General features: G+C 35.4%; 1 protein-coding gene across 2 annotated transcripts; it reads left to right on the top strand.

Annotated features, from left to right (window-relative positions):
• The first annotated feature begins 501 nt into the window (after positions 1-501).
• qtrt2 (queuine tRNA-ribosyltransferase accessory subunit 2) lies at positions 502-14901 on the top strand. Of its 2 annotated transcripts, none has more exons than XM_084102537.1 (9): positions 502-574; positions 859-1103; positions 1486-1541; positions 4932-5008; positions 5236-5445; positions 6281-6480; positions 8032-8183; positions 11788-11884; positions 12312-14901. In XM_084102537.1, the coding sequence occupies exons 2-9, from the start codon at positions 904-906 to the stop codon at positions 12547-12549; spliced, it is 1230 nt and encodes a 409-aa protein (XP_083958663.1). In that variant the 5' UTR covers positions 502-574; positions 859-903; the 3' UTR covers positions 12550-14901. The 2 variants fall into 2 exon arrangements, with proteins under 2 accessions (XP_083958663.1, XP_083958662.1); XM_084102536.1 differs by having other exon boundaries at positions 8032-8201.
• Positions 14902-16861: the final 1960 nt, after the last annotated feature.

Genomic DNA, 16861 nt, shown 5'->3' with positions numbered 1-16861 from the left:
TAAAATGTTATCCTTTATAAAAATATCAGTAAATTAAGCTGCTTATAAGTCCACAATAATAGTTTACATTTTGAATTATTTTTTATTTTATATTTTTCCGTTAACATTTTAACTTTATTCAAAGTTTTAGTAATTTGTTGTATGTTTTTTGTCATTTTTTAATATGTCTAACGTATATAGTTTTTATTAATTTTATTTCAGTTTTATTTATTTTAGCAGGCTACATCAAGTTAAATTAAAACGTTGCCTTGGCCACTGTAGCTAATATATATATATATATATATATATATATATATATATATATATATATATATATATATATATATATATATATTAGCTACAATGTAATTTTTAGTTTTAGTTAACTATCAGTTAACTATAATAACCCTGATCTGAAAGCGTTCTGTTTTACAAGCTCTCTTGACTTAGAAAAATGTAAATCAAATGAACAACTCTATGCTGTAGAAATGTTATGACGTCGTAAATGTGAGACGCAAGTCAAAGTACTACGAAATATTTCTGCGACTTGAAGTTCTCACATGTCCTGCTTTCTGAAGCAGCTAAGAGCAAATTGGTAAGCTTGAGAGCCTGTTACAACGTTTTATGTATTGTCGCATATGACATATTTTTTTTATTCAATGCTAACAAGTTGACGCGGCGTACTGTTCTGACTGTGTTGTGTACTTGCTTACATATATATTGAACATTACATTCAAATATGAAAACTAGACAGTAATGTCTAATATATTTCACTCATATTTGCATATCAAGCACTGTATCCGTCTGGAAAATGGGAGAATAAGGATGATGAACGTATTATTTCTGCAGTTAACGAGCTGTCATTTCTTCTCCCTTTAGATCCGAGAAACCTTCACATTAGGAAGCTACAGCTCCACAAGTGGGATGAAGCTGGAACTGTCACGAGTGGTACAGGGATGTCGCTTGGGGTTTTTGACTGGATTGGGAAAATCAGGGCAGCACTCATTAGAGTTGCCTGGCTGTCTCCTGTACACTCGCTGTGCAACTGTTCCCCATCTGACCCAGGACACATTACACACTTTAAGAGACCTGCCTTCAGTCACACAAGTGTCTGTGGATAGCCTGTAAGATTGTAGTTATACATTCAGGGATTCACTAAATATTTGGCAAATATTTTTACTTTTTAGCTAAACATGTCGGTCTGTAAAATGGCATATTTTGCTGACAGATCTGGGTTCGGTTCACAACATTTGATGTTGTGACAACTTGAATCTTCATAGTGGATGGAAGTATGAGAGTAATGATTATTTTTCTTGCCATCTTTAAAGTGACCTTGAGTTTCTAAAAGGCACTGCACTGTATAATATAAAATAAATATAATTGTTAAATTGCTATATGGAAGAATCTCGCTTGAAGTTCTGCAAATATTTTTCACACTGAAACGGTGTGATTTGTTCTCTGAAATTTTTCTGCAGTTTCAGTTCTTCAGCCCTTTTTCTTTTTCAGTGCAGAGCATCAAGAGGTTCTCGAGGAATTCAAAGAGGGTGTCAGAAAGTTTGCAGGTTAGAAGTTCACTCTTTTACTAACTTTTTGTTTCTTGCTTTCTCTTGGTTTAAAAGATGTTAGGTTGTATGGAAGCTTGTTTCCGCCACAAGATAAAAAAAAAGAAGGTAATTTTGACTTTTTATCAGACAGTTTACTTTTTTCTCAGTTTATATCTCACAATTTGGACTTTTTTTTCTCAATTGTGATTTTTATATGTCGCAAATCCAACTTTATGACTAGCAATTGCGAGTTTATTTCTTGCAATTCTGACTTTTTTTGTAATTGTGAGATGTAAACAGTATTGTGAGAAAAACAAACAAACATTTTGATTAAAAAGTCACAGTTATCTTTACTTTTTTAGTCTGTGGTGGAAACCAGCTTCTATAGGTTAGCGTGGCTGTAATAATATCTCAGCTTGTGCTGGCACCAATCTTAATGTCTTTCTTTAAAAATATCACATTTATAAGGTAAGTGGACCCAAGGGATCAATGTTTGGTTGCTTTATCTTGGCCATCTGGTTCTAAAAGCATCTTCTTACCTTGATGGCCATTAAAACCTGCTACGTGTGTATATGAAATAAATAATTAAATATCACAGCACTAAGCAACATATATATCACTAATATTTCATTATAAGTACAGATGGCTGAATAATTTTTTAAAGTGTGAAATGGACTTATTATTCCTGTCGGCTATTTTTTAAAGGGATGGTATAATGCCCTTCTCACAAGATGTTAAATAAGTCTCTGTTGTCCCCAGAGTGTGTATGTGAAGTTTTAGCTCAAAATACCCCACAGATATTTTTATATAGCATGTTAAAATTGTCTCTTTTTGAGGGTGAGCAAAAACACGTTGTTTTGTGTGTGTCCTTTTAAATGCAAATGAGCTGCTGCTCCCGGCACAGAGGGCGGAGCTAAAACAGCTTGTTCTCACAAAGACATGCACTGAAAATTTCAAGTCAGACAATGATGGAGAGACTCAAGAAGAAGTGACAACATGTAGAAGCAACAGGACATTTCTGAATGGTTAGTTGATGAATTTATGTAGCTTATGTGTAGTTATCTTCTTGTCATTGATTAGGATATTCTGTCATGATAATCTATAAATCGTGTTCCCGGGGGCGGGGTTTATGTACATTTTAGGGTTTGTGATGTCACTAACCCGGGAGGAATGTCGTATAGTCCCTACCAGCCGTTTGTTGTAGTCCTTAAAAAGCACCTTTTTTTTTTTTTACTTTGAACGTCGTAACTTTGCAGATGTTGTTTATGCTCAAACAGCAACATTACACACTAACTAAAGTTAGAAAAGTGAAATCATAATCAACCACCCCTTTAACTGAAGATAGTTATTGATAAATAGTTTGGGGCTCTTGTGGTGCCATCAGCCACTGTTGTCAACATCATTTTCCTGTGGTTCTAAAGCGAATAGTCACATGGCATTTACAGCTCAGGCGATTGACTGGATTGAAAACATTTGTGGTCCCATGCCAAAGATGGCATATTTCAAATCACAAAATTCAAGTGGGTCTAGCAATTGAGATAAATGGCATTGCAGATTCTACTCAAGAATCATTAGGTACTTCCCAAACGGAAAGGCTGCATCCTAGTGAGGCGACGTTTCTTCCTAGTCTGGTCCTTCTGAGGCTTGTAGTCTAGAGTCCTCCTCAACATTAAACTGTCTAGTAAGTGTGTGCATGGCTACGTCACACATGTTCCTTTTATCTTCAAAATATTTTTTTTTGTCTTGTATTACGTAGTGAAATTGGACAAGCTTAGTGCCGATTAATTTTCTCCTAGTTCTTTTTTGTGAATTGGAATGTGTGCAAAGGATTGTGGTTGATTGGAGGATGCAAAGGATACGCTTGATGCATTCTTCAAAACAGGCCGAAAGAAGGATGCGAAATGAAGACTGCCTTCAAAGTCCTTTGACAGAGCTTAATGATGTGATAGCTGAGTTATGCAGCCTTACTAGGATGCAACCTTCTGATTGAGAAGCACCTATACTGTCACTTTAGAAGTTTGTTCAAGATCATTGAAAAGTCAAAGAGGGTGGGACATGTCACTCACATGACATCACAGCAATAGCAAACCTCAACAATCCAATCAGTTCCCAATGGACAAAACTAAGTCCCGCCCTACATTTTTTCTTGTTTGAGAAGCCATTTCACTCGGATATACGTCCCAATAGGGATGAAAAAATTATAACAACTTCTTTTAATGGCGACTAAAGACTTTATGCAAAAAGATTTTATTCAATTATCTCTTTTACTCTCAGTACTACAAGTTGAGTTATGGTTTAATTCCTCTTGAAGGTGAAATGTGTAATTTCAGCACAAATAGCATATAGCAATATTGCAAAAATAAGCTTTAAGAAGGTTTTAAGCACACATCTCTTGCTCAAACAGTTTGCAATTCCATTTGGTGCCATTACACCTTCAATATCCCAAAAATTCTAAGTCATTGTATAATAAAATAAAATAAATATTAAAAAAAATTCAATCAAATTGATTTTGTTTTAATATTCTTTTAGCTTTCTACCATAAAAAGAAAACAAATCCCAGTGTGTGTTGTCTTAATTTTTTTAGTTCTGAAGGCATGTTTACAGATTCTCTTCCTCTCACTGACTACTAAGTGACTGTTTAGAAATAATTATGCATTCATTCTTGGTTGCATACCATTTTGCATTTTTGAAAAATTAGTTTTCAGTTTTCATTTTGGAAAAGAAGGGCACTGTTTCAGTCATTGCCTTCTGCAATCCAACCAGAAATGAGAAAGGTAATTGTGTTTACAATATTAAGATGTGTGACCGTGAAACATTTCAAAGGATGACTTGAGGCTAGTGCTCCATTTGGATAATTACAAAAAGAAAATTGGTGTACATGATAATGTTGCTCACCAAAGTTCACCTCCATCATTTCCACACAGTACCACCGAATTTAGATTCCTCCTCGTGTTCCTTTCGTACATGTGCACGTTCACCTTATCTACAGTTGGCAATTACTTTGTACAAGTTCTGCAAATGTATACTTTTGCTCCAATTTGTCCTAATCTCCATATAAATGCATTTTTATATCTTCAGAATAATGAGTTGAGCACTTGGTTGTTTATTTCGCCAGTAAACAGTGTTGCCAAAAAGTGTTCTGCCTGATTGCATTGGACTGTTCTCATGCAGCCAATCACTTCTGAGGATTTAGATGGATGAATAACAAGTGTATTTTGCAGTTTGTCGTATGGTGTGTGTTGGCACCATTTATATCTTTGAGATTGCAGTCTTTGAAACTTCTGTTAAAACGTTTTAGATTAATTTTAGATGAATGACATCTTTTTTGATTCAAAGTAGTTTCTCGAGTTGTGCTGATTACAATAGACATCTGATCTGCTATTACTCTAACGTGGTTTTCTTACGCAGGTCTTCATGATACTGTGCTTTTCAGCTCTCTGCATGATTCTGCTAACACCAGCCCTGCCGGTCACGTCACCAACAAGGTTAGCGAACTATGTCGCATGATTGTTTTCAACCTCTTTTGTCCCTGAGATGGACTGAAATTCAATTAAATCATTACAAATAGTCTAAAAGGGCAATTTAGTAAAATGTAATTGGTTTTCAACTGCTCCATTTTGGCTTAGAGAGGGAGCTTTTGTGTCCTCTAAAGCTATGCCATCCCTTTATTGTTAATTGTTAGGAATTTAATGGTTTGTTTGTGATTTAACAGACAGTGTCGGTGTGGGGCAGCGGTGGAAGGATAGAGCTGACGGCGGATCGGTTCATGGCGATTCAGGCAGCTATTCAGCCGGACTGCTATCAGAGCATGGCGGACGGAGAGACCTGGCAGGCCAATACTTCTCGCAAGAGAGTCCGTAAAGCAGTGGACAGGACTTTGGCCCATCTGGATGAATGTCTGGTGTTGCACCAGAAATCACAGGTCAGTGCACAAAAACACAGACTGAGCTCTGAATACCTGTCAGTGACTGCAGGATACATTTCCAATGAAACTGGCAAATGCCACATCGTTCTATAGTTTTCAGGGCTCAACTTTAGTGTTTCAGAGAGAACCACAGAATAAAGTCAGACAAGAGAAAATGATTTTAAATCTGACTTTACATTGCAAACGTGGCACACAATCGTGGGAAACTCCATTTTAGGGACAATGTTAGTCTAAATGGCCTTGCAATAACATGCAATGTCATTTTATTACTTAAAAAGTAATAATGTATATGTTTACATAATTTAAATATATTCATGGTTTGTCTCAATCACTTTAGTATGTAGTGGAAAGTAAAAAGTAAGGATGTCATGTATACATTTTGTTATACATAATATATTTTATTATTATATGCGTGTATATATATATATTTTATCATTATATAATTTATAACTAAAACTATTAAAAACATTTCTGTTAATTCAAATGAAATAAAAATGTAATATTTGTTGAAAAATTAAACAAACATTAGAAATGTTGCCTTGGAAATAAACTGAAATAAGTTTGTTGAAGCACTAAAATTGTTAACTAGAAATAAATAAAAATGTAAAGACTAAATGTGAAATAAAATAAAAAATAAATTAAACCTTAATTGCAGTATTAAAAAAACTTATAAAATGACAAAAGCACATAACGAAAGGACTAAAAAGTAAACTGAAATGAACATAACTAAAAATTCAAAGAAATGTATAAAATAAAAAATATAAGCTAATTCATGAAACTATAATAAAACTAAAATATAAACTATTTGCAAACAGACTGTCTTTGTCCACAGGAATTAAAACAGGCAGAGATATTTGGGGTTGTGGAGGGTGGAGACATTATGGAGGAGAGGCTCCGGTCGGCGCGAGAGACTGCCAAGCGTCCTGTGGGCGGGTTTGTACTGGATGGATTTCATTCTGCTGCCATGGACCAGGATGTGAGGGCTCAGCTGATTAGAGCGACATCTGCAGAACTTCCCCAAGAAAAACCCAGGTAAAAAAGGAGTCTATTTAAATTTCTGCCTCACGGGCTCAGACATTTCTTCAGTTGGAGATTGAGAGGATAAATCGTCCCCATCTTATCATTCTCTGATTATGCACCTCGATTCTCAGCAGCCATAGCAACACTCCATCCCACCACGAGCCCATAGCAACCACCCCACCCTTTTGGAGAGATGGAAGTGCTGGGGTTAGAAATGGTTCAGGAAGAAACTTCATCTTAAATTCCTAGTGTTGTAATGATTGATTTCTCTGATCTCCCTCTCTTGGAGATTGACGGGGAGGTTACAGAATCACACAGAAACAGCAAGACAATGGCAGAAAGTAAGGCAGTGTGGATCTGGAAGTGTCCTTGGACTCAGCGGGGTCTTAAGAGGGCTGCTTCCCACTGGGCTTGTACAGTCAGAAACCGACATTTCCCTTGGGTGTATCTCAGGTCACAAATAACTGGAGCTGGAGAAGGTTGTGAGGCATAAAGGCTGGAGGACAGGATACATAATTTAGATTTAGAGCAGGACAAGATGTTTTTGTGCTGCAGTATATATGCTGTTTTTTATATATATGAAACTATATATATATATATATATATACCTGTATAAAAAAATTATCTATTTAAAATAAATTAATACTTTTATTCAGCATTAAAATAAGCAAAAGTTATAATATATGCATTTATAATGTTACAAAATATTTATATTTGAAATCAATGCTGTTCTTTTAAACTTTCTATTAATCAAAGAAAATAATTGTGATTTCCTCAATTATTAAACAGCACAACTGTTTTCAACATTGATAATAATAATAATAATAAGCATATTAGAATGATTTCTGAAGGATCATGTGACACTGAAGACTGGAGTAATGATGAAAATTTACAATAAATAAAAGTAAATGAAAGTAAAGAAAAGTTATTTTTAATTTGAATAATATTTCACAATATTACTGTATTTTTGATCAAATAAATGCAGCCTTGATGAATTTAAGAGACTTCTTTCAAAAGCAAAAACTGACCCCAAACATGTAATTGTCTTTTTGTTTTTTGTAGATGTGCTTGTGGTCCTCATTTGTTTGTTTCAACTATCCAAACTCCCAAATTAACCAATTAACAATTGTTTTTATGAGATAGCTTTTGGATCTCTGTTGAACCTTTATGTTTTGTATTAATACTTAACAATTTACCCTGGGCTGAACTTGGCTTTGATTTATTACTATAATCTGTCTTCTCAGGAACATTGAGAAAAGTGTTCACTAACCAACAGAAAGATCCAAAATGTGAGATCCAAAGCTTTAGAATTATGTGTTCCTGCTGAAGTGTGTAATTTATTCAATGTTTAAATACCTTTTCCTATCTCAGCTTAACATGCAAAGACAACTATGACCTTTAATTGACATTTATATGTAAAAATGATCAATTTTTGATCAATGATCAATGATTAATAATAACTCCCATTAAGGCAAAGAAAAGCATTGTATTTGACTGGTATATTGTACTTTAAGCCTAAAAAAAAAAAAGGTTTTCCATCTAAGCTTTTGCCATTTATTTCAGGTTGGTGTTGGGGATTGGCCGTCCTGATGAGGTCATCAGCTGTGCTGAAGCAGGAGTCGACCTGTTTGAGAGCTTCTTCCCCTTCCAGGTGACAGAGCGGGGTTGCGCGCTCTCCTTCGACTACACCATTGATCCCGACCCTGAGACGGCAGGTACATCAGCTCCTACAGGTGTGCAGAAGCCCATAGTTACACTATTCAAAAGATATTACAGGCTTCCTACACTTAAAGCTTACTGTATCACATCTGATACACACATTTCTAAGTCCTCTAAATTATCATCATGATCAAAACTTTGATGAAAGACCTGTTGTACATAATCTATTACATGCCTACTGCCATCTGATTGATAGTTTATACTTTTTTTTAGCAAGTAAAAGGCCTTTTTAGTATAATTCAAAAAAACGTCCACCTTCAGGTTTTTGTACATATTTCTTTTTGATGGGGAATCTTTAGTGATTTTTATAAACTAAACGTAATAATATAACTTTTATGTTGTTAGTAATATTTGAAGATGAACGCTTACTGAACTGAAGCAACTTCGGCAACATCTTACATTTTTGCCATTTAAATGTCAACAACTGCACCAAATTGCACATAGTTTGGGATTCTGAATAAAATTGACCCTTCGCAAAGACCCGCCCCCCTTAGTTACTGTCGCTATGTCCGACAAGCTACGCTACTCTCACGCCACACCATGTTCTCACGCAGTGAAAAATACATCGCGGAGCAGAGAGGAGACTGACAACACGCTGACAGACAGGACAGACCAGGTTACTTTTCGGTAACTTTTGATATTAAACATATTAAACAAAGTCTCACCTTTCAAATTTGGTCATTTTTTTTAAAGAAATTTAAACGATACATACCGTTTTGTGGCTCTTAAATGTGTCTGACAGATCGCTGTAGAGCATCAGTTAAAGCTGCTCGTGAACCGATCATCTCTTCCTTCTAGTTCATTTATAGCATCAAATAAACATGAATGAACATAAGAAGGAATGTTGTTTTAAACCGCGGAAAGGCGTCAGTACATTCCGTTTTTTAAATTCAAATCCTCCCATGTTAATCTGCCTATGTTAATCTGCTATCTCTCCTGACTGCTTTGTCGGACAAAATGGCGGATGGCGGATTATGATTGGTTAGATCGCCTGTCAATCAAGCTCCCTGCGAAAAGCCTGATCCATCAAAAATTACACTTCAAAAAACGCATGCACATCTTTTTATTATTATTAACTGTTCCATTTTCTGACTATTTAAATGTCAGGCTTCACAGGGTTAAACAGATTCTGTGTAGAGAACATTGAGATTGAGATTGAGAATTGATAATAAATCAATAAAAATTTTATAGCATTTTCCAGTTTCAACATTGCCATAGTTATTGCATTTTGCCTTTGTATGTCAACACTGAAACTTTAATTTTAAGAGATGACTGTTTCAGATTATTATATAAACGAGCTGTTTAGCACAATAATATGAATGAATAAAGTCATATTTCAAGTGTTTGCTACCAGATCAGTGTCAGCAGGAACTAAGAGCTGCATGTGAGGCTGTTTTTCACAGTATGGCTTGGTGGAAGTGGAGCTGTGCTTCTTCTAGCCGTTTCAGATAATTAAGTTTGATTTAAGAGAATCAAGTCTTCGAGAGAGAGTGTGTTTGTTCAGGCCCCAGTCAAATTAAATAATTGGCTCGTTTCTAACAGAACCGGAGCCCTGGGAATCCGTCTTGCCGTCTTCACTGTCAGCAGGAGTCAAACCTTCACTGAATGAAGTCAAACCTTATCATGGTTTCTCACAATTTTGTGTTGCTTTTTTACTTTTAAAAGCGTATTCTGTGAGAAAAACAATGCAAGTGTAGGTCTTCAAGTATCTGGATCACATAAAGAGACATAAAAAAATCACTATAGGGCATAAATAATTGATTTGGGCTGTTAGGTGTGCAGCAGTCTGTTCTAAGAAGAAGCTAATCGATGTGTTAGGATGGTAATAGAGTTCAGGACAGGCACTTGCAGAGGGAAGAAAGAAAGAGATATCCTCTCAGCCACTTAGAGAGTTCTGCAGGGGAACTGGCCATAACCTCACCCTGATCTGCCGCCTTCTGTCACTACAGGTCACAAGTTTTAATTCACACTGTTCTTGTCTTTCGCACACTCTCTACAGCTCTCTTCTTTCTCTCTTATATGTGTCTTTACTCCCTTATTTTCTTCTCTTTTTACTGGTTTCTCTTCGTCATGCTCCATGTACATTTTTTTGCATTTACATCACTGAACATATTTTATGCAAATTTTGAATTATTTTATTTGTTCATAGAATATGAAAGGCATCTATGATTATATACAATTAAACATGCACTCAGTAATTTTAGTTGCACTATAGTACTTCTGAAAAATGTTTAAAATCTTATGGTTAAATAAATGTTTAAAATCACTCACATTCTGGTCATATTAATAGCCTATTAAAAACATGGAGCCTTATGGAGGCTGCCATGTTGAGATCACGTGACTATAGCCATATGGCTTTAGATATGCTGTAAGATTTTATTTATTTTTTAAGTCGGCATGAAACAAAAGTTGCAATAGGTCTTTTATTCCCTAATGAGTGACATATCCGAGTGAAACGACTTCTCGAACAAGAAAAAATGTAGGGCGGGACAGACTTGATTTTGTCCAGCGGGAATTGATTGGATGATTGTGGTTTGCTATTTCTGTGATGTCATGTAAGTGACAGGTGGTTGTCCCGCCTTCGCACCAGTAAACGCGTCATCAGAGAAGAGATGTCGCTGCAAGAGGAAGGGGAACTTATTTTGATGAAAGATTTGGAGGGCACATGAATTAAAAACAATAATTGTGCACGAATAAATAATTTATAATAAATACTGCAATATTCCATTTAAGATTTAATTTTAATTTCATGGTGATTTCATGATGATAATATTATTTTATTATGTTGTAAAAAATATATTTATTTTCATTACTACAATTTAAGGGAGAAAGGCCTTCAGTCTTTCATTCACTAACCATGCATATGCACAAATTTGTGCGTGAAATCGGCATATAAATGCTTTCAAGAACAAATCATGATTAATCTTTCATATTAAAATTAATTCTTAATTTACAAAAAAATATAGGAACAACTGAAACTATTCTGGGTGGCCTTATAAACATGTTAAAATAAAAATGTATAGGAGATTTTCATAATAAATATTTCATTATACATGTATACAATAAAATAGTCAGAAAATGTGCTTTATACTAGAGCAGAGAGGTCTATAATCTTGGTCTTTATAAAAGGTGTTTATTTAGTTTGAACTGGTTTTGAGGATGACACACTTGGCATTGCTTGGGCAAGAGCATGTCTTTAGAGAGTGATGAACGGTTGTGCGGTTGTGCTTATATGGATACTTTTGGACGTGTTTTATGTAAATTACAAACATAGCTCATTTTGAATGCAACAAATTCATTAATATTAGAATGAGGTTCAGAATAAAATACTTAATAAATAATTTTGTGAGAGGCGCTCTTGTGCATTTAAATGCATATAATCCATGCAATTATTAGTGAATGAGACCTGGTGTTCTTTTAATAGAAACGCCACTGCCTTTAGACTACCAGAATTTCATTAAATTTGAAAATTACATTTCCTTGTCATGTACACACAAGACATGAAAAAATGCACCACTTTCATTATCTTGTCATGAAATGTATATGTAATGGGTTTTGCCTTGTGATGAATGTTTAATCATATGTACATGTTTGACCCAGTGCTGGAACTCAATGGAGACATGCCTGCTGTCAAGAAGCTGAATGGAAATGGAGATATAAATATGACGCCTTTTGAAATGAACCTCAAAGATAAAAGGTGCGTGTGTGTGTGTGTGTGTGTGTGTGTGAAGGGAGACAAGGACATACTCTTTCACCCCCTCATACAGCTATCCATGTTTTCATTGCTCATATCAGATGAGGCTACTAATGCTTTCTTTCACATCTTTCATAATCTCAATCTCCTCAGTTTGTATATGAGAATTAATACATTTTATATGTCAGTAATTCATTCTCGCTTCTGAGGGCATTTCCATAATATTGCTCCTATCACTAGAGTCAGATCAGATTAGTGGTAAAAGGAGCGATGAAGGATATTAAACAAAAGGATTTTCCAACCCCCACAGCCATGTCTCAAACCACTGCCTTTTATTTGTACTTAAATACATTTTTATCCTTTAAAATCCCTAAACGTGCAGGTTCCCTAGTGTGAAAATTAGCTCCATAACACTGTGTTTGACTTTCAGGTATCAAGATGATTTCCGCCCACTTGTGGAAGGCTGTGGCTGCTACTGCTGTAAAAAGCACATGAGAGCATATGTTCATCATTTACTGGTGACCAACGAGCTGCTTGCTGGTGTTTTACTCATGCTGCACAACATGGCACATTACCTAGGCTTTTTCAAAGCGCTGCGGGAGGCGATAGCCAGTGAACGTCTGCAGGACTTTAAAAATAGAGTGCTTCAGTGCAGAGAAGGTGATTGAAGCACTTCAGGCAACAACAAAAAAGAATGAACAAAAGAACCCCTACATCAAAGCATACTTAGGGCTTTGGTTTCTAAATATGTTGTCTCATGAATATAAAGCTGGATTCTGATGCTCATGCTCTTGCCATGCAAATTATAAGTGCTACTGTGAGTGACACAGCAAACCTTTTAAAATTCACATGGCTCTACACAGATCTCTTATGGATTTTAAATTTGCATCAAATGAACCATTTAACTTAGGAGCATACATAATTGTGAAATTATCTTTTTAAAAGAGCAGCACATGCTCAGATTCTCACTTTTTCAAGCCCTGAAAAAATGTCCACCTGCTGTTTTGCTCAGCACAAATTTGTCTGACGAGTTACATATTTAATATTGGAAAAATGCTGCTCTTTTTTTTCTTTCTTTCATACAATAATGGTATTGTATAGTAATATTTATTATTATGCATTATTATTATTGTATATAATTGTGATGTTTAGATTATATTAACATTTTGCCCTTAAGTTATAAACCTTTTTCTTTAAACCACAATGCAAATCTAACGTACTGACTTTTTTGTATTTGTTTTTCCCGATCTTTACATTCCTATTCATTATGTATTTTTAACTTTGCAATAAATGCACAGGAGAGTGCTTGTAAACCTTTTAGCTGTGACTATATCCACAACATAACACAGCCTAAAGTGCCTTATTGCTTTTATATTGCAGTTTAATGTTATGTCTGTGTATATTTTAGCACTGCTAAAATGCTGTATTGACCAATCAGGTTCCAGGGTCATAACAATCCATTTTAATTGTTGTTTTATGACCTAATTAAGGATGTATGCATGCATTTTTAAAAAGTGAGTACTGTAACATTTATTCATTTGGTAGACCTTTTTACAAATAAGGAATGCTGCAACAAGCAATTCTTAAGGAGACAATAACATAAGTGGAGCAATACAAAGTTTAAAAGTTGACCATGTACAATCTAGTACTGAGATGTAGGCGTAAAAGAGCAACAGTACAGGATATTCCTTTAAATACTTAACCCAAAAATGAAAATTCTGTCAGTAATTACTCACCCTCATGTCGTTCCAAACCCGTAAGACCTTCGTTCATCTTCAGAACACAAATTAAGATATTTTTGATGAAATCTGAGAGCTTTCTGTCCCTCCATTGACAGCAACGTCATTGCAACTTTCAAGGCCCAGAAAGGTAGTAAAAACATCGTTAAAATAGTCCATGTAACTACAGTGGTTCAACCTTAATATTATGAGAATACTTTTTGTGCGCAACCCCCCCCCCCCCCAAAAAAAACGACTTTATTCAACAATCTCTTCTCTTCCATGTCATTCTCCTACGCTGTTGACGTAGTGTAAACAGTGCAGCGCTTCTGGGTTCTACGTCAGAACGTCCGCTCGTTATTGGCCAGCATCACACACATGACCAGCATCGGCCAATAGTGAGCCTACGTTCTGACGTACAACCCACAAGCGCTGCACTGTTTACACAACGTCATTAGTAATATCGAAATAATGTTGTTATTTGTTTGTTTTTTTGCGCACAAAAGTATTCTCGTCGCATCGTAATATTAAGGTTGAACCACTGTAGTTACATGGACTATTTTAACAATGTCTGTTGATTTTAACAATGATGTTTCTGCCAATGGAGGGACAGAAAGCTCTCAGATTTCATTAAAAATATCTTCATTTGTGTTCTGAAGATGAACGAAGATCTTACGGGTTTGGAACAACATGAGGGTGAGTAATTAATGACAGAATTTTCTTTTTTGGATGAACTAACCCTTTAAGGGAGAGTGTTGGAGTGAGATTGTGCTAAAGCATTAAAGTGAGAAATCTTTGGTGAGGTGCAAGCTGCAGAAATTGGAAATCAAAGAGGGAATCAATGGTTTGCAATGTTACTAACTAAAGCTATTGTTTCCCATATACAGAAACATTGGGGCTCAAAAGTCTATAATTACATAATTACAAAAAGACATAATTATTATTTTTTTCAATGCAAATTATAATATCAGCATTGAAGAGGACCCATTATACTTTTTTACATTTTTAACTTCTTTAGTGTGTAATGTTGTTGTTTAAGCATTAAACAGATCTGCAAAGTTACAAAGCGCAAAGTCACTCCAAAGGGAATTGTTCAAAGTAAGCACTGTTTCTGAACTCCCTGAAACGCCTCGATTTTAGTCATGAGATTTCTTCCTGGAACACACGTCACAATATTCCTCAATCCTCTTTAAAATAATTTCTGCCCAAGACAAAACCAAAAAAAGGGGAAAGGGCATATTGTTAGAGCATATTGTTCTTTTCGGATGGAAAGGCTAGAGACAGAAAATAAATGGGTTTCCCAAAAGCATTGTTTCCCAAGCATTGTTTAAGTGTTTCCCAAAAGCATTGTTAGCCAACTGTGGTTGCAATTTCAGTCGATATCAGCATAGTTTAACAAGTCTGTGTTTCCTAAAACCATAGTTCCAATGAACATTCACAAACATTGAAAACGAAAGCTCACAACCTGTAGTTACTTATGAACATAGTTTCTTCTTTGCATGATGTGGACTTAATAAATCTTTATCTTGAGCAAAATAAGCAAACTGACATTCGGTACAATCTATACCCCCAGAGTGTTACTGTCAGACTGGGAACTCTCGAGGTGCTGCAATAATATAAAATATGCATTCAAGCATGAAAACTGATTCTAGTAGACCCCAAAAACAAAATCAAGACTTTGTAAAAGGGCATAATAGGTCCTCTTAAACATTAATTTCAGAATATCTAATTTATATAACTTTATAATGATTATTTCCAGATTTACATTTTCAGTGTGATCCCATATTTTTGAAACCCACTATATATGTTTGGCACCCCGCGTTCACTTTTGAACATCAACCCGGTGTGTGTGCTCGTATGAGTGACGGCAAGTTGCATTTCCATTTAAAAGCAGAGCGACACTTTCCCAGCAGGTGGTTCCTCCCCACGTTTTAGCCAATTACCTTTTCCGAAGAGCCAGGAGAGGTCATTAAAAAAGTTTGAGCTGTTGGACTACTTTCCACTGCTAGTCTCTGCACTTGATTTAGACTTCACTTTTATCCAAACCCAGCTTCCACTCATCACAAGGGCGTTATCTCAGAGGGTTTGAGGCAAAAGTCAATTACACAAATGTGTTTTTATAAGCTAAAATGGTTGAAATGTTCAAGCTAATGTAGCTAAGACTTTGAAACTGACTTTCAATGATAGAAAAGTATTCACTGGAGTAAAAAGTGTGACAACTAGCCCCAGTCTCCCCTATTAATCATAAACTTGACAGCCAACTTTTAAGTTTTGCGTAATTAGCATTTTATAGACCATCTGAACCAATACATTAAGATGTACTTTTAGCCTTCTCTCTGATGAAACTTACTTGTACCTTTTGATATTTTTTTAATAATGTTTTTTGTATATTTTTTGTGACCCATTTAGAATAGCAGGAGAGTTTGAAATGACTTTGGGAAACCTTAACTTGAGAATCCCGACTCAATTTCTTTTTAGATTTACTGCTTGATTGCGATGGATTCTCCACGGCTTTGTTGAGACCCAAGGTGATATTTCCTGAAGAATTGTGCCCTTTTAAGGGTCACTCAAGTATGTACAATGTATAAATGAAGAGGTTGTGAGAGTATTAGAGCTTCTTTCCATTCAAATCTCATCGTGTTTGAATTTCACTGTTCATCTTCAAGTATCAGTGATCTAATGCAGTGTTCAGTATGTCTCAATCTATAATCTTGCTCTTTTTTTTAGTCGAATGGCAGTTGCGATCCTTGTCAGATTTACTTCAAAAGCAAAGAGACAGCTATGAAATGAAACTGAAGGGTTATTCTTGTGGGAAAACTTGACCTTTCAGTCTTCTCAACTGCTCTATTAAGTGCAAATCCTGTCTTCTGGCTCACCACATGGTTTGTTTCTTGAATTATACATATATGAAGGCTTATGATGTTACATATATTTGTCAAATTGACGGCACAGAGCTAACGCAGTTATTCTAAAGCATTGCTCAGATTCTCCCTTCACCTCATATCTTGTCAAATTCAGTCTCTTCCTACATATTTTATCAGGAGCAGTGTCAGTGGGAATTAAATTCTATATGTATATTTAAGGGTTTGATTTAATTATTGAAGAGGTTAGAGAACTGTAGCATAGGGATTTTAGGATGAAGTGATCCCATGGCACCTCACATTACTTGTGAGTTCACTGAATTTTATAAGAAAAGTGGAGAGAAGGCAATTTTTTCACCAGTTCAAGTGTCTATTTAATCCATTGTTATTCAATCAGATAG

The sequence above is a fragment of the Abramis brama genome (genome assembly GCF_963993115.1).
Source record: "Abramis brama genome assembly, chromosome: 24".
In the NCBI taxonomy this organism is placed as follows: Eukaryota; Metazoa; Chordata; class Actinopteri; order Cypriniformes; family Leuciscidae; genus Abramis; species Abramis brama.
The sequence above is the reverse complement of the archived record's forward strand: the minus strand, read 5'-3'. Positions and strand labels throughout refer to the sequence as shown.